The sequence below is a fragment of the Bactrocera tryoni genome, chromosome 3 (genome assembly GCF_016617805.1).
Source record: "Bactrocera tryoni isolate S06 chromosome 3, CSIRO_BtryS06_freeze2, whole genome shotgun sequence".
Classification (NCBI taxonomy): domain Eukaryota; kingdom Metazoa; phylum Arthropoda; class Insecta; order Diptera; family Tephritidae; genus Bactrocera; species Bactrocera tryoni.
Window position 1 is genome coordinate 36474302 of NC_052501.1, and position 21562 is coordinate 36495863.

The 21562-nt window shown below is 37.2% G+C and overlaps 1 protein-coding gene and 1 long non-coding RNA gene across 3 annotated transcripts; both read left to right on the forward strand.

Annotated features, from left to right (window-relative positions):
• Nucleotides 1–202: 202 nt before the first annotated feature.
• LOC120771091 (YY1-associated factor 2) lies at nt 203–4453 on the forward strand. Of its 2 annotated transcripts, XM_040098918.1 has the most exons (3): nt 203–307; nt 435–723; nt 2026–4453. In XM_040098918.1, the coding sequence occupies exons 2-3, from the start codon at nt 585–587 to the stop codon at nt 2340–2342; spliced, it is 456 nt and encodes a 151-aa protein (XP_039954852.1). In that variant the 5' UTR covers nt 203–307; nt 435–584; the 3' UTR covers nt 2343–4453. The 2 variants fall into 2 exon arrangements, with proteins under 2 accessions (XP_039954852.1, XP_039954851.1); XM_040098917.1 differs by having other exon boundaries at nt 203–723.
• A 3004-nt stretch (nt 4454–7457) lies between these two features.
• LOC120770164 lies at nt 7458–7775 on the forward strand. Its single transcript, XR_005704915.1, has 3 exons — nt 7458–7494; nt 7583–7614; nt 7669–7775. It is a non-coding gene; the product is annotated as an uncharacterized LOC120770164 (long non-coding RNA).
• Nucleotides 7776–21562: the final 13787 nt, after the last annotated feature.

A 21562-nucleotide genomic window follows, 5' to 3' on the forward strand; every position in this document is an offset into this window, starting at 1 on the left:
AATTGTGTAGCAGCGAACTGTTACAAACCATAACACAAAGCGTGACACCCTTATGTCATTCCTCGTCGTCCTCTCAATTACAAGAAACCGTTTCGGCGACAAAGGAGTTCATGTGTGAACCGGCACATACGCGCTAGACAAATGCAGCACTGCGCAAATGTCAGTATTTGACATTCCCGCAATCGGAAGATGTATATTTTCCACTTTTGTTCGCCACTTTTAGCGAATTTCTCAATTTATGTGTGTGTTAAGAGGAAAATCGAAACGAATTTTATGGCTGCTGTAAAATCTTCGTAGAGTTAGCACAGTAAAGTTCTTTCAAATTTAACAAGAAGTGATTTAAAAATTCTACAAAAAGTGAACAATTGGAATATATCCTTTAACCTGGACGTAAAGCATCTAATTGGAGAATTTGATTGATTTGCATTTTCTAGTGAGCTTTGCTGAAGCCACATCTTGATAGTTGACATTATTTTGCACAAGGAGGGGTAGTAGCAATATTTATTGAAGCGGTGGAGGAGCTGAAGCAGCACCAGCCGCGAAGGCAGGAACGACTTTTATATAAACGGCAGCGATCTAATATTATGGATCACAAGAAATCTCCAGTAAGAAGACAGAAGCGACAATCCAAAGCGATCGAGGAGAATTTCTGGGACTGCAGCGTCTGTACGTACAGGAATACAGCTGAGGCATTTAAATGCCGTATGTGCGACGTGCGGAAAGGTGAGTGACCCCTTTACGAGTACGGACAATCTTTATGGAAGTGTGTGTGCATCTCCATGTAAATATGTATGTATTCAATATATACCGCAAAAGTCAATTTATTTTCATCGAAACATGAATAATAATTTTAACTGCATATGCATTTTCGCATTTTTGGATAAAGTGCTGTTAATATTCACAAAAGTGTAAATATAAATGTGTGTAAATAGTTTTGTGTACCTGTTAAGCTCATGCAGCGGTGCTATGTGCGGTATGTTCATAGAAGTAATGAGAAGCTGTGAAATGAGGCTGAGGCCAAACGCTTCGTTGCAATGTAGGCCGCACACAGCCAACTCAAATGGAACAGTGGCAGGCGGTGGCTAGAAATACAAATAAACGCTTTTTTGTTTTTACTATAGAAATGAGGTTATATGTACATGCATATTTTCATACGTACTTATATACAAAGAGCAACTAGGTCGTTTGGATTGTTTCACGCCGGGCGTTCGTTTTTTTGTTGGATTGAGTATGCATTATCTACAATAACTATCAAGTTGCTGCATCACTTCACAGAATTCGCTTGTGTTCTTTAGCTTTATTTTAGTTTTTTCTATTTTCTGTTTCTGTATTCGCACCAGCTCAATGTTTTACAGTTGTTATCAATCAAATTGTTTGCATATGTATGTGAATATATTGATACCGTTTACATATAAATATGTATGTAGATACATACAAACATATTTCATGGCCAACAAATTAGCCTCATCATACCTGGCAAGTTTCAATATTTAAGGGGTATCCGAGGGGCAGAAGGTTTCGTGTTTTCATGCACTGTTTATCTTTGTAGAATGCGAAAGTGTGAAAAACAAATTCGGCGATAGTTTAGCATGTAAAGGAATCCAATCAAAAACACTCATTTCAATAATCAACTATGACGGCCTTCTCAAAGCAGCTGAGGTTCTGGTTTTATCTATACCGCAATTTGTTTGTTTATGTTATTGTAGCTGTCGGCATTAATTTTCATTACAGATGTATACATTTACATACATACATACATATGTTTATAAATGTATTTTTTGAAAAAAATAAAACCGGGATATGAAATAAGATCAGCTTATGGATAATTTATACCTCTATTTCTCTGGAGGCTAAATAAATAAATTTATTTTTTCCGAGAACTCATTTTTACTATATCTTAAATTCTTTATTTCCAACAAAATAAGTTTTTAAGTTAATTATTATAATAAGATTTCGAATCGTTTATTCAAATATTATGATTTCTCTCATTTCTGAAACCCTAATAATAAAAGAAAATTATTACAGGAACTTCCACACGTAAGCCACGACTAAACTCAGCACTCGTCGCGCAACAAGCTGCCACCTTACCCGGCGCATCAGGCACCATGCCAAACGGTACGAAATCCGCCTCGGGCTCACGGCACGGTGCTGGTCATGATAAGAACAAGCATAAAAAGTACCCGGCCCGTTTGAAGAACGTCGATCGCTCGACGGCACAAACGCGCGAAGTCACTGTGAACTCGGTGACAGTGTTCATTACCGAATATAAACCCAAACCGGTGGGCAGCCGACGCGAGTCCAGTGAACAAAGCTTTAGCGAAAGCAATGACTCACGGAGTTAAATTTTGTACGCGATCACACCGAAACGGCAAACAATTAAATTCAAATAGTAAAGATAACATATAATTCAATAAGTTTATGAGGATTGACACAGTAATTGTAACTAGGACAAACACGGTTTTAGCTAATCAAGGATATATACACAAATATTTGTAGGATAGTATGTGGAGTTTTTTGTAAAAGCGGTTTGCATATCGTTGCTGGGCACATTTAGCCACTATTGGCGCGTGCCAGAAAGTCGGATGCGGTTCTGTTTGTTGTAGCATTTTGTACGCCAACAAATTTCGTTTGATTATTTGCTAACGCAGCATATAAAACAATTGCTGTAGCACAGACTATGAGGGTTAACCTCTACTAAAATGCGCGTAATTCTGTGCAGCAACACTGCCTTCAGTTCTCAGACTAGAAGTTATGGCCAAGACATTTTTACACACTCAAATAGTAATGTCCTTAAATAAATAATGTTAAAAGCAAACAACAAAATAAAAACACAATGAGAAAATAGCGATTAAGTACAGCGACCAATACATGAATACAAAAAAAAAATTAATAATAATAGTAAACCAACAACACAACCACAAGAAGTTTAAACTACTCATCAACTTCCAATTAACTGCACTATTGCACTTCTTACAGAAAATAAAATTACTCGTTGTCTATATGTTTGCAATTCCAAGTGTATTACAATGTATATGTTATTGAGAATAAGCCACAAAGCTTTGTTACTACTGTTTTTTGTTTATATTTTAACTGTATTATTGTAAAGTTAGTGTTAGTTTCTAAATAATCGAAATTCTATAAGATAAAAACGAATATTCCACAAGCGTATTTTAATTTGTTTAGTATTTAGTTCACAAACCTGTGAAAAATCTATGTAAATTGCATGCATAAGTAAATGATCTAACAATTATGTAAAACTAAGTCGTTGAAGCACAGCTAAACTAAGCAGTTATCAGAGTCCTTGTGCATATTTGTGCGACTATTGTAAATAATATAAGCATATACTATATTTGTTTAATTATATTGTAATAATTAAGTTGTAATTAATGTTGAAATTTTAAAATCATCGACTATGTGCAAAAGCTGAGAAACTTGACTATTTGTTAAACGGATACATTGTGTTTCCAATGGAACAAATAATTTCAATTATTTATATTTCAAATAACATAAATGCCGTACGTTAACGTCAACGTGAAAAATTAATAAAATTTAGTTTAAATTTAGTTAATATAAAATCAAAATAAGTTTACAATAATTTATCCGAAATAAAATAGTTGCCATTTGAAACTGAAAATTTTTCGAAAATGAAAGATAAAATATTAAAAAATGTTGTAATTGTTCAAATTTCACAAAATTCAATTTTAATTGTTCAAAAGTAGTTTTTTCAACTTCCGTGAGTTTAAACGATATGTCTAAAATTTAACAATACTTAAAAATCTACAGCCAAATAAATAAATTCGCTTACTGAGTTTTCACATACTTCAACAACAACAGTTTGGAAATGGCCAGCTGATTCTTTTTAACTCGTCTTCGGCGCTTGCCATTTGCAAACATAAATATATACATATATACAACCATACATGCATGTGCGTTCATTTAGAAGCACTCGAACAAAGCGTAATTAGCGAGCTAATTGAGAAATAGCGTAAATATTTTCGTTTACATAAAAAAGACTGATTATTCATATGTAATGCAAATGTGAATACTTAAGTTTTCCATTTAAGGCATCGTTATGTAAGCTATATGCGTCGAGCTCCTTAGCGGATTCTTATTTGTACGATCATAAAATTAAAAATTAAGTTTAAAATGTTTGAAAATGTGCGATTTTATAAATTTTGTATTAAATCTTATTAGTATTATTTCGTCACAGTGATTGCAAAGCGAATACATGTTAAATATATTTTATTAATACATGCATAATATATACTTTAAAAAAATTGTAACTATTTTTTTTCTATTTAAACAATTATCCCTTTAAATAGGCGTTAAGTTGCTAGCATTTAAGTTGACTATTTTCATTTGTAGCCGATAATTTGTTTAACAAGCACTTGCTGTACGTGTAAGAGCATATGTATGCGCGCGTGCGTAAATAAATTCGTTTTTTAGTTGAAAATTTTGTGTTGCCTAATATATGAGACGGCGGCAATCGCAGCTGTTGAGCTTAAAGTTACCACAAGCGATGTGTAATTTGTTTATACCAGCATTATGCAAGTTTCTAAATTGGTAATAAAGCCCCTATTTTTTTAATACGCATACATACATACATACATATGTACATACATTAATGGTATGTTTGTAAGCAATAGCTTCTCTCGTTTTTTTTTGTTATTTTTGAGCTAAAACATCGTTTTAAGAAATTTGTTCAAGCAGCGTTGCGCCACAATTTAATAGTGTTTCTAAGCATGAAGTGACCTTGGAAGAATTCTTCATTTAAAATAATAGCTTAGCCTCGACAGTGTTTTCTTTTTGACTTATAATCGGTTTTGAGTCTTTTCAAATTATTGAAATTTGCCTCGAATTATACAAACGATTCGACAGCAAAATACAAAAACAACAAAAAGCAAAGAAAACACTTATACATAAACAACGAACAACGCCGTTACTGATGGCCTCAAGAAATAGTGAATTTTTTACAAGCACACAAATTTGTATTTGTAACAGTACATTTATGTGTATGTATTTATATGCAAGCGTGTGCGCGTTATGGAATTTTGTATTGACATTTTTCTAATGGAAATTTTGCCTTTTCTAAAATAGCATTAAGTTTTGTAAACCAATAAAACAAGTATTTGATATCAAACCGATTTTGAAACCAATGCACTGAATGTGTGTGTAACAGCCAATAGGGTTATATGTGTTGAAATCACAAAACACGCAATAGACAGCAAGCCTTCAAAGCAGTTATTAAAAAAAAAAACCAAAAAAAAGTGATTAAAAATGAAAAAAACATAAGTTCGCTCATATTGAGGAAATAATTATTGTTTTTCAGAAACACATCGGCACTCTTCCACTCACAGCACAAGCGATGAAAGCTTCTGGTGCAAAACAGTAAAATTCAAAATTCGAAAATAATTGCAAATCTGTTTTTTGTTGGATAAATCCTCGTAGCTACACACTTTTCTCCAATAAAATTTGTGGAACCAAAATGAATTTTGCCCACGATTGAAGCGAACACATTTTATATTCATATATACATACATACATACATAGGGCAAAAGTTAGTCATGCAATTATATAGAGATTTTTTAGACGAGCTAAAACCGTATTCCAGCAGAAATTGTAAGAAAATGAGTTGCTATGATTTCGTGTTTCTTTGAGACAAATTCGTTAAACTTATTTCGCTTACAACAAGCAATGCTATAACAATGTTTCTCGGCATTTAAATACCTACGTTCAAATAAGTTGCTGTGTGGGTTTCGTTGTTCGTTTGGACACATTCTCCACAAAACTAAAATTACAAAGAATAAAACATAAATTAGTGAATTTTTGTTCCAATATAAGATTAAGAAACAACTACTGTATCATATAAAATAAAATAATAATAAAAAAGAGTTATGCAAATTGTAATTATAATTTTAAATATATGGGTAACATTATTATAAACTAAACATTAACTAAAAATTCAATATAACTGCGTCTCTTATTTTGCAAAAGGTTTTGTGGCACAAACGGTGAGTAGGGGAAAGAACTCTTGGTGGTTTGTAAGGCTACTGGATTATAATTGCTGGTATACTTGTGCTGTAAACTATAACAGAATTTTGCATTACGTTTGTCTACTGAAGTCAGTATACATTGTGACAAAAAATAGTAAGACTTTGATCATAATTTTAAAATTCCTAATTTATTCTTCAAAATCTATATTCTGCAAGGACCATCATCCAATCTGCCTTCGCTCCAAAACGCTTGTGCCAACTTTTTTCCAATCTTCGAAACAGATGTTAAGGTCAGGAATAGCCTTCAATAGGCCAGTAAGAATACTTGACACTTGACTTGTTGGAAAGCACGTTAGCGCGACGCTGTTTTCGGACAAAAATTTAGTGATTTTGGAACCAATCGTGCTTCCGCTTTTCTTAGGCACAAATGGTCGTTCAAAATGGTTTTCACTCATTCTTTCGATATTGCAACGATGCCGTTTCTTTAGTACCAGTTCCTTTATTATAACCTGAACAGGGTATATTAAGTTTGTCACGAAGTTTGTAACACCCAGAAGCAGGCGTCGGAGACCCTATAAAGTATATATATAAATGATCAGTATGTTGAGCTGATTCGATTTAGCCATGTCCGTCTGTCCGTCCGTCCGTCCGTCTGCATATATACGAACGAGTCCCTCAGGTTTTAAGATATCGTTTTGAAATTTTGCAGACGTCATTTTCTCTTCAAGAAGCTGCTCGTTTGTCGGAACGACCGATATCGGACCACTATAACATATAGCTGCCATACAAACTGAATGATCGGAATCAAGTTCTTGTATGGAAAACTTTCACAATTGACAATGTATCTTCACCAAATTTGGTATAGATTATTTTCTAAAGCAACTATGTAATCTCCGAAGGAAATGTGCAGATCGGTTAACTATATCATTTAGCTGCCATACAAACTGAACGATCGGAATCAAGTTCTTGTATGGAAAACTTTTGCATTTGACAAGATCTATTCACGAAACTTGGAATGGATTATTTTCTAAAGCAACAATGTAATCTCCGAAGAAATTGTTCAGATCGGTTAACTATAGCATATAGCTGCCATACAAACCGAACGATCGGAATAAAGGGCTTGTATGGAAAACTTTCGTATTTGACGTGGTATCTTCAGGAAATTTGACATGGAGTACTGCTTAAGGTAGTAACATAATCTCCGAAAAAATTGTTCAGATCGGATTATGATAGCATATAGCTTCCATACAAACTGGACACATCCCTGCAAGACGGAGGTAACAGATTGCACAAACACATTGAAACATTTTCAGCTGTTCACTAACACTGTTACATTTTCTGGAATTTTTAATTGAATGGGAAAATACGTAAGTAAGATAGAGAAAAACTATCGACATTCTAAACATATTGTAATATTAACTTGCTAGAATAGGAGAGACGAATGCCCAATTTTTCAAGAAGAAGAAAACGAAAAGCGCAGTTTATTTTGGTTTTTAAAGAGGTAAGTTCGTTATTTCATTATTTGATATTTTATAATTAATTTCTTATATACATTTATACTATATATGTTATTAATTTCTTTTATATAGAGTAAACGAAAAAGATTAACAACGAGAAAAAGGTAAGTATTGTGAATTGAATGTCGTGTGTGTAATTAAAATTTTTAATATTACAGAAATCATTTGGAGCGGTTGGATGCGTATAACAAAGACGCACCATTCAATTAGCCGCATCACCGGTGACTTGGAGGACGAGCATTACGTCGAGCTTGCTATTAGTTTAAGTAAATATTTGATTATTTTGATGTTATTATTAAATAAAGCGAAATAATAAAAAAAAACTGAGTTCTATTTAAAAGAATTGAATTTGCTAGAAGTAACAAATGGGTAACAGATAATCTTGTTACTGCTTGTTCTTGCTAACATGCCAATATGTTATAGGTAACAAACTGATAACGAAAATAATAACACTAACAGATATTCGGATAACAAATACTTTTTGTTATCCATAACACATAGGTAAGCAATGCGCTAACAAAAGAATTTGTTACCCGTAACATACTGTGAAGAGATTTGCTAACAAATGCATGTATTCTGTTAGAACAAGGCAGCATGCGATATTTGCCATTGGTTAGAGCGAGATAACCATTGAACAACAAATAGCTATGTGTTACTTTTTTCCCACTCACTGAACAAAAGTAACAAATATTTTAACGAATGCAAAAGTGAACAATAACAAGCCGCTTACACGTTTGCTAACAGCTACCCGTCTTGCAGGGTTAGCTTCGGTGCAGCCGAAGTTAACGTTTTTTCTTGTTTTATTGACGTGTTGATCATCAGTTGATGTTGATGGCCGTCCTAGACGTGGTTCGTGGTCAACGTGTTCTCGATCTTCTTTGAATAATTGGCACCAATCGAAAACAACTGCGGGCAACAAACAATTAAGACCTTTTCCAACATTCTGAACGTTTTGGCTCCAGAAATTTGACTCCGCACCCAAAATTTAATGAAACTTCTTTGTTGAATAATTTCACTCATCATCAAAATCGCCGAATGCACTTTATATACTTCAGAAAGACAAGCGTATACCAAACGCTAATGATTATTTTGATGTGACATTGGGCACAGATGTCACTGACTGTCATACCAATCTAGAAAAAAATGTATTTCGACGAATGGGTTTTCGCGCGAATTTCATATTAAATGGTCTTGCTATTTTTTGCCCTATTATAATATATTTGTATTAAATTAAATGATCGGTGTGACGAAGCGATCCGTTTTAGCCATCTCTGTCTGTCTTCATATACGTGAACTAGCCCCTAAAATTTTGTGATATCGATCTGAGATTTTGCTCAGGTCCTGTTCTTCCCAAGAAGCTGCTCATTTGTCGGGATATATCTGCCATATCAAGATCTTGTACTGAAATTTTTTATTTGTGAAACGTATCTACCTTCGGTGCAAGCAAAGTTAACGTGTTTTCTTGATTAAGGTCAATTTTAGTAAATTATTCTGTAGGAATTGTTTATGGATATTTAAGTAATGAAGTAAAATATTTTCTTTAAAGCTTCAAAACTAGCCAAATACTGTATGCAGACGGAGGTGTACCGCCAGTGCAAGCTGGCACTTGAGTAAAAATTGAGATAACTTAATGAAACTTTCTACACATTTTCCTTGGCAAAAAGGGAGGTAGAGTTCGCAGGTGGGCGGAATCGGACCACAACCAGGCCGACAAGACGCATTTAACCGAAAATCTATAAAGTGCCATAAGTAAGCACAAAATTAAGAAATAAAACTATAATTTGTCATAGAAAATTGTAGTAGCAATGGACATTTGTGTGGTTGACCCAGACCTCTAATAAGTTTAATGTACATATCTCCTAAACCACTTAAGTTATAACAACCAAATTTGCTGAGTACAAATCTTATAAAATTTTATAATTTCCATTGCTGAAATTGGCGAAATCGCACTACTGGCAAGTAGAGTTCCCATAAAATACAATTTTAAATTCCAACTGACGTTTTCATAAAACTTTGTCCGAATAGTGCGCCTGAAGAAGGCAACCTTAAGGTCAAAAATTGTCAAAATGAGGCTACAACTGTTCAATACCCGAATATGCTTACCTCAATACCTACACCATTTTATCGAAAGTATCGATCATCCTTAAATAAATATTATTGAAATTCGGAGCAAATCCTTAACTGATAACAGTGTGCCTGTATGTCAAAAATTAAGCGGATAAAGGCTTCTCTTAGCCGTCATATACCTAACAAAAAGATTTTCGAACTTCCGCTTTACTTATACCGCATAAAGCTCCTAATTTGTGAGTTATCTTAGTGAAAACGAGACAGCCTGTTTTATTAATAATAATGCATCTTGGCGCCTAGAATAGAAAACTCGGATGAAAACTTGCCCGTATGAATGCTGAATTCTTTCGCAACATTTTCGAATATAAAGTTTTGCTAACACCTACATATGCAGTATATGGTAAGTATTTCGCCTGCTTTGAACCTTGCCAGTTGTAAGAGTATAAATTTAAAGACTAGACTAAAACTTTGCAAAAATTGTGCCTTAATGTATACCATAAAACCTCTTTACTAAAAATTATCAAAATCTACGTAGAATCCAAGAATGATAGAATACAAGATTACGACGACCGCCATTACGAAACGTCATAGTTCCGTGTTGAGAAGAACAAGAGTGAAAAACTGTCAAATGGCTTGCAAATTGTAAACAGAAAAGTAAACACTTTTGTAAATTCGCAAAATATTATTAATTCTTTCGATTTTAATGAAAAGTGTTAGTGAAGCGATTGAATATTGTTGAGTGAAAAGATTTGAATCATTTCTAAAGAAATATATCGGCCTATTGATAATAAAATTGTCTATTAAGTTGTGATTCAAATGGAGAAGACGTTTCTTGTGTTTTATATAACTAAATACATATATTATAAATTCAGATGTTTCAGATGTATGAGATTATGATAAAAGAATTGTGAAATTATTAATTTAGTATTAAATATATCATTTCTTTTGCAAAATAACACCCATTTTTTGGCAACTTTTAAATCGGCCGGAAAACTGAAAAAACTCGTTTTCGATCCTTTAATTGCTTAATAATTATTACAACAAGCCACTGCACATTTAATTTTAAAAAATTAATATATTTATGCTTAGAAATTTAAATAAATACAACAGTACACTTACACTGGTTTTCTTCATTTGAACAATTTCCACACATGCTACTCTATTTATTGTGGATGAGCCTAAAACTAATTATATACATATTTTCTCGCAACAATTTTCTAAACATTCCACTGAAATTTTTCCAGCAAAGACGAATGAATTAATATTATTTTGGGAATTTCAAAAATTGTTTACTTTTCGGTTTACAATTTGTATGCATTTCTATGCTTGTTCTTCTCAACGCAAAACTGTTACGTCACGAAATTGTTGAACAATGTATTTGTTTTTGTAAGAATTGTCAACAGCTAAACCGAAAAAAACTAACTGTAAACTAGTGTCGTAATCTTGTATTCTATCATTCTTGGTAGAATCTGAATCTGAATCAGGCCTTCCGCAGCGTGGCGCATCTTCGACCACCTCTACACCAGAACGAAAACGTTGAAACCTTCGTTGTGCGGTGGAAATGGAAACTGTATCGGGTCCATAAACTGCACAAATTTTATTGGCGGCTTGAGATGCATTTTTGCCTTTATTGTAGCAGTACTGGAAAATATGCCGTATTTTCTCCTTATTTTGCTACATGTTTGCGACGCTATAACTCACGAACGACTTAAAAGAAACGACAATCAATCAAATACGTGTTAGCGCGTGAAATGAGCTTTCCAAAAAGGTATAGCATGACACGATGCGACGAATAAAACTAGAACTACGCGCTTTCAGCGCCAACTAGTGAAAATACCGCAGGACTTTTTTGACAACCTATTATGATAAAATGTCCCAAACACCCGGTTGACTTGACACTTTATACATTAGTCAATATCAGAAGGTATATAAATGAAACTCAGAGAGCATTTTTTCTGGTCTTAATGCGAAAAAATATATTATAGCTAATATAAAAATTTAGTTTGGTTTTATGCCGTATATATCGATCAATATGTGAGGCATCTTTTGAAAATTAAGTGGAAATATAGCAGTGCATATATGTATTATAGCTTAATGCAGAAAATAAGTAAAATCGGCCCACGAATTTCCCCAGCTAGTTTTGCCAGCAGCTGAAGATATTTGCCGGGCTTGGATCCTTGCTATTTGTGAGAGTATAAAATGTTCGGTTATACTTATGTAGATCTTTCTTATTGGCTATAAATAACTTTACTTGAGACTTTCCAGATAATATTGTTAATACCAGAATCTTGGACATACCAAAAATACCAATATACAGTACCATTTTAAAGCAACATAATCGATCTTCCAGTCGCACTTTAGCACCGTAGTTTCCTTTAGTAGCCCCTGCCACTGCGTATACGCAACCTTTGATTTGAATTCGCAACTTAGGTAAATGGTAGATTTTGACAAGCCGTCAACTGCGGAGCATTCATTAGTAATAACTTTGTATTATAAACCAATAACATTATGCATGATTTCACCTAATACTTGCTAAAAGTTTCTCGCTCACTACACGCACACGTACATACATACATACACACAAACAGCTTAAGTAATTGATGAGGCAACCAATATCAGTGAACATTTATCAAAATTTAAAGCTCCTGAAATGTGAAGGGGGAAGCTTTTTCATCCACAAAAGTAAGCAACCCTTTAATGGTGAACACACACACACACGCACGCATACATATATACTGCAATATAACTACTCTTTCATTTGCGATTTTCATTACTTTCTGAAAGCAACGATATGATCTGTTTCAGCTATTAAATTTAACTTAAAGCCAACGAAATACAAGCATTTAGTCGGCAACACGCTCAGCCGCTCAGTCGCTCAGCCGCTCAGCTGTGTGGCTTACTATTAAAGTTTAAGGGTAGTAGGCAAGATTAAAGCAACCAGCCAGCAAAGCCAAAGTGGCGGCGGTAGGTAAGAGTGGGGGCAGAGGCGCGTAAAGCAACATTTGTTGACGTATTGAAAAGCCATGTATATATGTATGTATGTTCGTATAAGTGTGTGTGCGTATATTGCCTTGCATGGGTGGGTGTGTGTGGAGTTTTTTGTTGTCACTGCTGTGAGCTTTGTCTGCCTTTCTTTGTGGCACTCTGCGCCCGGTCTTCAGTGTTGTTGCTACTGATGTTGCCATTGTTGTTGTTGTTTTTTGTCCTTCGTTTGGTTCACTTTGCCTGTTCGCAGATAAATTACAAATTGTTTCGTTGGTTCGCCGTTCGTTTCAGTTTGCAGCAACTTTCAATTTTCAGTTGAGTTTCCTTCACATTGCGTTTTTGGAGCTGGTACCGTTGTTTTGCTAATGCTGATGGTGCAACAACAAATGGCCGATGCGATGGAGCGGTGGCATTCTTCCTTCTCCCGTCAAGTGCAAATAGTTTGCTCATAAGAAGCGCTAGAAACGCTGTAGCCGAATGTATTGCCGTCCTGTTGCACGAGTTCCACGAGCTCGTCATTCTTGCCACTCACACACTGACGCAGCTGCATGTGATGTGTGTGTGTGAAATATTTTCCGGCAGAATGTGTGTGTGTGTGTGTCGCCTTTCCCAACATTCAGACAAGTTCTGTCGCGCTGGTCCTCCTTCGTCCTTCACAAACATACAAACATGTGAGTGTGTCTGCATGTGTATGTGAGCCGTCGTTAGCTCTACACTAAGCTTTGCTGCCAAGCCATTCATTTTTGTAGCCGCCATGTGCGCTCGAATGTTGTTGGCACCGCTGTTGCCCGAATTCCGCCTGCATGCCGCCTGTCTCGTTGTCTCCGCCGGTTTGGTGTTGGCGTTGTCGGCATCGTCGTCACTGGAATTTCTCTAAAAATGTTAAAATTTCCGAACGAAAAATCTGACAAACAAAATGAAGGCGCACACACAAACACATTCGCATTGTAAGAATTCAGATGCTGATCCCAGTCGCCCCAACACCTTACTCTTACACCGAACATGGAATTCACCCTGTGTACATTTAGGAAGACATTGGAACCGACGAGGAGTACAGCAAGTGATGAAAATTATGGACCATAACGGTATACTTTTTATAACATTTTTCACTCTCTTAAGGGCCTATATACATATATTAGACAGGGGTCGATTTTTTACTATAAAATTGCTTTTGCGGGAAATGTTCTGCGGATCATTCGAAACCGGTTTTAGGCTCATACTCTCTTAGGCAAGGCTGTTCATATTGATCCATAAAGCATTTACCACAAAGGGGATTTTTGTTGTTTTTTATTTGGCTCCCTGTAAGACTTCTCGCTCTATATTAATATGTCTAAAAGTTACAATTACCATTCATAAGGTCAACTAGAAGCCTTTTGAATAAACAAGGGTTTTATTTCAATTTGCGAAAAATGGTCGGCAGCACTTAAACGCAAGTTTTGGTGGATAGTATTTGTTTGAGACAAATCACATAATTGGTGCTGTACGAATGTATCGTTAGCATTGAGAGGAACGGTCTGTTTGAAACCATGTCAAAATTTGGTAGGCCTCGAAAATTATTGAGTTTGAGTATCTAAATGAGCATTCTCCAATTCCAACGCTTTTTGTCGTAATAATCCTCGCTATTCGGTAGATTGTTGAAATTTTCGCGTTTCTTTCTTTACACAATGTTCAAGTGATAATAAGGCAAAGGCTAGGTTAGGTTGAACTGGTAGAAAATAAGCCACGCATAGACCAGTTTTGGGCCTTACCAGATGGAATTCAGTTCCTAGGTCCAAGAGATGTAGTCATTCTTTAGGACGCCTGCGCTTGACACTAATTTTGACAGAGTTTGCGGTCTCACAATCCATACCTCTTCCAATTTATCATACCTTGGGGACCCCAGATGCTTACAGCGTAGTCTTACCAATGCGGGACAAATGCACAAGAGATGTTCCACTGTTTCCGTGGTGCCCTGCTCTAAACGTTTCCTGCAGTCTTCTCGATCTGTCAGCCCCATTCTGCGCGCGTGTGCCGCCAGCAGACAGTGACCAGTTAGAATTCCGATAATTTTCCTACAGTCTCTTCTATCGAGTGTCAATAGGAATTTGTGTAGTTCTGATCTACCGTTCTGCACATTACTTTTGCAGTCTTGCACCCAGGTAGTTCGCTACATCGTATTTTGATTTTCCGTACCATGCTTCTGTCGAGATCGTCTTATAGACAATGCATGGGTTTCCCAATGTTTATCACATTTTCTGATGTTTGCCGCACACCATTCTTAGCAGTCTCGTCCAATATTTCGTTGCCCTCGAAGCCTTTGTGAACTAGCACCAGTATAAGCGAAGTTGCTTACTTCTGGCAACAATTTCCACTGCTGCCCTGCTTTCCCAGACACTTCTGGCCGATATGCGGTTACTGATTTGATTGCTGGTTGGCTGTCTGTGTAGATGCTGACTCTCGAATTGCCTGCAGGTGCATTAGAGGCCGGCTTCGCTGCTTTCACAATAACAAAGACCACAGCTTATGTATGTCTAACTCTGGACAGTATATTCCCGCACCAACTCTATCCTCCGTTTTCGAGCCATCAGTTTAGATGTTTAGAGTGTTGCGCGTAGCTAGCATACCTTTACGCCAGCCATATATTCCTATGTTTACTTTGAACCTTCTTTCACAGTTGAAAAGTGAGGTCATGTAGTCGGTGTTTGCCCAAGCGCCATTACCCATTAAGCTATGCCCTAAAGTTCTATGTGTAAATTCCTCTGCCGCCAATAGTCTTCCCGCCGGTTTTGCTGAACAGTTTTCAGCAAAGAGGTGTATAGGTGGCAGGCTTAGCACCATTTTAAAAGCCGCCGTTGGAGTTGTTCTTAAATCTCCCGTTATGCACAGCGCAGCGAGCTTTTGAACCTTTTCCATTGACTCCCGGTAGGTGGATTTCCGTACACCAGTCCACTATACTACTGCACCGTAAAGCACAATTCGTCTAGCAATAGCTGTGTAGCACCCGTACATAAGAGAGGGAGAGAGCCCCCAGGTCGTGCCGAGCATCTGCCATATAACTGGACTGTACTGAGAGTGGTGGTCATAATACTGCTAATGGTCTGTGGACACTTACCTGTTATTAAGATGGCAATTTCATCCACATATCCCACTATTCTAGAGGCTTTGCCTTCAAAATTCCTTAGCAGTTTATTCACCACTAATGTCTATAGAAGCGGTGATAGCACTCCACCTTGGTGAGTACCTCTACAGACTTCTTTAGTCATTTTAGCGTCGTTCCATTTATCTCTTATCCGTCTAGAGGTCAAAAGGCTTCTGATCCAGCGTTATATAGCGGGATCAAAACCTTTTGCCTGGAGACTATTCAGAATAGATTCCGTAGAGACGTTGTTGAAGGCTCCGGAGATGTCCAGGAATGCTCCTAGAGCATACTCTTTATATTCAAGAGTCCTTTGGATATTAAATGCCTCTACGTATATGCGTGTTGCGCCTTGGACAATTCTGTTTCTACCTGCCTTCGGTACGAAAACTACCCTTGCCTCTCTCCATGAGTGTGGTACATAGCTAAACATCAAGCAACCCCTAAAAATCTCTTTTTCCATGGCACGGATAGACAGAGTAAATTCTGTAGTATTGCTGGAATGACTACGTGCGTACCGGGAGATTTGTATGGGTCGAATGAGCGGATTGCCCATTATATTTTGTTCTCCGTAAAGATGTGTTCGGGAACGTTTACCGCACTGCTCCCTTCGTAGCTAGGACTTACCGCGTACTTACAGCCTGAAAAGGGCACATTGACTAGGTCTTCCAAGGTCAAAAAATTTCTTGTTGCCGAAGACGCAATTTGTCGATTCGAAGCCATTCTCAAGACTCGAGACTGTTTCGAATCACAACTAGCGCATAATATATAATTCACTCATGAACTGAAGCCATTGCATCGCCGTAATCGTTGTGAATATGCTGATTTTGCTTTGGAACAACTTGAAACGGTAACGATTTTTTAAGAATATCAGAAAATGAGGCTCTCTTTCATCTGAGTAATTATACATGAACAAAAATTATATTCACCTAAATTGACAGTTTAGTGTGGTTTTCAGTCTGGTGGGGTCATCGGTCCGTACTTCTTTCGAAATGAAGCTGGTGACACCGTTACTGTCAATGAAGAGCAGTACAGATCGATGATAGCTTACTTTTTATAATCGCATTTTGAAGAAGTTGATCTTGACAATATCCGGTTCTAACAAGCCGGGGTTATGTACCATATAGCACGCGCAACAATGCGAGAAAAGTGTGAAGATTAAATGCTTCAGTCACAATGAAAGGCCTCCAAGAGTTGTGATTTAACATCATTAGACTACTTTACTTCAATATTGAACATGATATTCATGACATGTGATTTGATTTAGTTGAATAAGTACTCGAAAGTTGCGTTCATCGAAACAGAATGTGGAGGCCATTTGAGTGATGTTATATTCAGGCTATATTGTATTCAGGTCTTTCCCTTTTTTGTGTGGTTTTAATGCACAGTTCATTTCAACTAGTCCTTCGTATTCTGAATAGGAAATATTAAGTGTGCCATGAAGTTTGTAGCATCCAGAAAGAAACATCGGAGACGCTATTAAATATTTATGCCCAAAAAATAAGGTGACATTGTATTTATTTTGAAAATTTTTTATTTATTGTTTCAAATCAATTTCATCCCTTTCAAAGTAATCCCCTCCCGATGCAATGCACTTATGCCAACGGATTTTCCAATCTTCGTAACACTGGTTATAGTCACTTTCCGGGATGGCCTTCAGTTCCGTCTTCGCTGCGGCTTGAATCTCCTCTATCGTACAAAAACGGTGTCCCCGAAGCGGTCTTTTGAGCTTAGTGAACAGCCAGAAGTCGCACGGCACCAGATCAGGTGAATACGGTGGTTGCGGAACGATTTGGGTTGAGTTTTTGGCGAAATGATCACGAATTACGAGGGCAGTATGGGATGGTGCATTATCGTGGTGTAAAAAACCAAGAATTGTCTTTCCACAAACGACGCATAACGTTCAAATAATATTCCTTGTTGACTGTTTGACCGGTTGGAAGGAATTCATAATGCACAACACCACGATAATCGAAGAAAACAGTCAACATGACCTTGATTTTTGAGCGACTTTGGCGCGATTTTTTTGATCTCGGGTCTCTTTTGGCACGATATTTGCTCGATTGATCGGTTGTTTCGGGGTCGTAAGCATAGATCCAATTCTCATCGCCAGTTATAATGCGTTTTATGACACCCTGGTAGTCGGAAAGCATAGTTTCACATACTTCAACGCGACGCCTTTTTTCCAAAAAAATCAATGTTTTCGGTACCAGTAGAGATTTGACGCGCTTGAGGCCCAAAACATCCTTCAAAATGGTATTGGCTGAGCCTTTCGATATGCCAACTTCATCAACAATATCTCTAATTGTTAATCGATGGTTTTTCAACACAAAATCTTTGATTTGTTGAACGTGAGCTTCGTCGGTTGAGGTTGATGGTCGCCCTGGACGCTCTTCGCCTTCGACACGTTCACGGCCGGCTTGGAACTCACTATACCACTTGTAAACATTTTTTTTAGACATAGCCTCATCACCAAAGGCTTTCTGTACCATCCTCAACGTATCCGCAGCAGAAAATTGATTCCGTAAATAAAATTTAATGCAAATTCTTTGCTCCACAAATTTCGACATCGCAAAAAACGAAAAACTCACTTTGAGCAGCTCACAGCAATTCTCCAAATCCTTCGTCGCGCGCAGTTTAAATTCAAATATAATATATCAATAGTCAGCATGACGAGCTGAGTCGATTTAAACATGTCCGTCTATCTGTATAAATGCGATCCAGTCCCTTATTTGTTGAGATGTCCATGCACACGTCCTTTTCTCCACAAGAATCCGCTCATTTATCAAAAATATTAGACGGCATACATATAGCTGCCATACAAACTGATCGATCAAAATTAAGTTACATGGAAAACTTTATAACTTGACAAGATGTCTTCATCAACTTAGGCATGGATCATTGTCAAGGGACGAGCTATACTTTCTAAAAATTGTTCACATTGGACCACTATAGCATATAGACATGATACAAACTAATCGGTCGACAAAATGGTGTAGGTATATGGAGAGTATTACCGCTTCGGTGATGTGCTAAAAGCGATCATCTACTTAGCCTTCAGTCAGATTTCACTGAGACGAAGCTTTCTTTTTTCTGCTTATCGGTTGTGTAGTTGATATATTTGTACAAATTTTAATGCATTCTTTTTTCAAAAATGGTTTAGTAAATTTTGTTAGGTATATGTATGTATAGGTATGTAAGTGTCGGCAAGCGTCAACTTTCTACTGGGTTTTGTTATGTAGTTGCGGTTGTATGTGAGTGTGTATCTTTCCGTTGGCGGTGCACAAGCGCACCCTTCTTATCGGCAATGCTTATCGCCATGTATTCGCCGTCGTCGTTGCCACCAAAGCTTTTCTTTGATTGCCTTGCTTTTTCGCCCTTACCGCCCATTCATGTGCTCAGCTGTGTGCCGTTATTCACCAACTTGCCTCCTACTACTCAAAGCACGCTGCTTGGTGGTAACATTTGTTACAGTATATATGTTCAACTGTGTGTGCACATTGGGCTTCTTTGGCTGGGAAGCATTACAACGTTTCCAAAAATTTCGCTGATATCTATGAGAGCTCTTTTGTATTGGGATGTTTAGAGGTGTCGGGCAGAGGCGAGACCTCATGAATGGTTGTTGTTCCGAGTGGCTGTGTGTCTTGTTGCCAGTGCGGCAAGTTTGCTTTGGCGGCAGGCCTCGAGCACAAAGAAAAACTTTGCTCATAAAAATTGACTAGCTTAAATTGTGTTACGAAATATGTAATTATGTGTGCGGATATGTGTGTGTATTCGGTTGCAATAAGGTTTGCATTGGCGCACGTACGTACGGAAAGAAGGCTTGACAAAGAAGACTCTCGCACGTGAAAGGATAAATGATTGCCAGATAGAATGGCGACTGGTTTGTTCAAAGACTGCTGATAACTGTGCAACTCATTGATAAAGGAAAATCTTACAAACTCCGCACACAAAGATTTTAATGTGCATGGAAACTCGTACAAAATAAAAACAAAAACAAAAACTTTTTACTAATTTAGTCCCTACACTTATTATTCGGCACACCTAAGAGACCAGTAATGCTTTATTCTTTGCTTAACTAACCGTGGATTCATTTGTTAGTAAAATTAGACTTCTTCAGAGCGGAAGTTCTCTAAAGCTCAGCTGGTTAAAGAATAGCAAGTGAAGTCACGAAGTTTGAATAGTTTGATCTCTCAATACCTGAAAGCCTAAAAAGAGGTTAATGTTTTATCCAATCTCGGAGACTGCATTTTAGCTAATTAATATTTTGTTGCTCTATTTGTCTATAGTCGAACTCCTTGTAAATTATGTGAACTTAAAACTTCTTTTGAATAATTGACTTTCGTATCTGGTTCCAAAATGATGTAACTAACTTACTGTCACTTCATTAAAGGTCTGAGCAATAAAGTGTATGTAAAAGTACCTTGTGGCCGCCTGAAGTTTTTCGGAACACAATGTCTCTCATAGCAGCCAAAGCTGGTCATTTCTGGGGGATTGCTTCCTTCAAACGTTCCAATTGTTGACAGTACAGGTCCGAATTATCAGTTTAGCCTTAGAAGAGCAGCTCATAGCAAATCACCAAACTGTCCGAGAAGTTCTATTTCTAATGCCATAAAGTGTATCCCGGACGTGATTACCACACGCGATTCGATTACGAAATCCATTTATAGAATTCTTATTTTCCTTTTTACTAGACCTTATCTAGTTCTATATTTATCTGGTTGGATTTTAGAAGTTTCAACCAACCGCTATGTGAGCACATCTACTATACCATGTAAGTACAAAATTTTGTGAGAGTTTAAAAATTCCTTAAGTACTCACCACTATTAAATCCTTACAAACCACTATATGAACGTCTGCTACTTATCTCGAATAAAAAAATTGCTTGCTTTCTTCAACGAGTCCCAAACTTTTGATTATCTTTAGCACTCTAGCACTAGAATTAGGAAGTAACCGTAATATCGATTTCAACGAAGCATTTCCAATGTCGAACGGCATTTCACGCTCCTAACGTACAGCTGCAAACGAAACCATTGGTTTTCGGAAAAGGCAAAATCAAAGAAAAGTCAAAAGAACAGATGAGCAGTGTCGTGTCGCAGCGGAGAGAAAACAGACTGTCTACCTCGCAACGTTACAATCGACCACAACACGTGCGGGATGGGATAGATACCGAGAATTGAAGAGGAAAGCGATACGCATTTGCAGACAAAAAAGAGAGAGGCCGAAATGCCTGGCTACGAAGCTTGACAAGCTGACCCCTGTCGGCGCGAAAATTCTACGAAAAGATGCGGCGACTAACAGAAGGCTTCTCAGACCGGAGCATACTCTTCTAGAACCCCTGTAGGTGATCTACTGACTGATGCCCAGAGCATACTGAAATTATGGGGGAAAGCCTGCTGAATGGCAGTGAAGCAGACATTCCATTGCCTGACCATGAAGAAGTTCGAATAGCAATTATCTGTGTGAAGAACAACAGTGCGGCGGAGACCGATGGATTGCCGGCTGAGCTATTCATATACGGCTGCTCAAAATTGATAAGGAGCTTGCATCAGCTTCTTTGTATAATATGTTGGAACGAAAGCATGCTCGCCGATTGGAATTTAAGTGTGTTCTACCCAATCCATAAACAGGGAGATCCCACAATCTGCGCCAACTACGGACATCGATATCATTGGCCATAACAACCGCGCCGTTAGTTCTACTTCTCCAGGTTGGACAAAGAAACAAGGCAAATGAGCCTTGTAATGCACGAGGGCAAGGCGAAATTTCACCTGTCAACAAACGTCAAACGTCGATATTGACAGTCATAACTACGAAGGCGTAGATAATTTCGTTATATTGGAACCAGCATTAACACCAACAACAACTTCAGCTTCGATATTCAA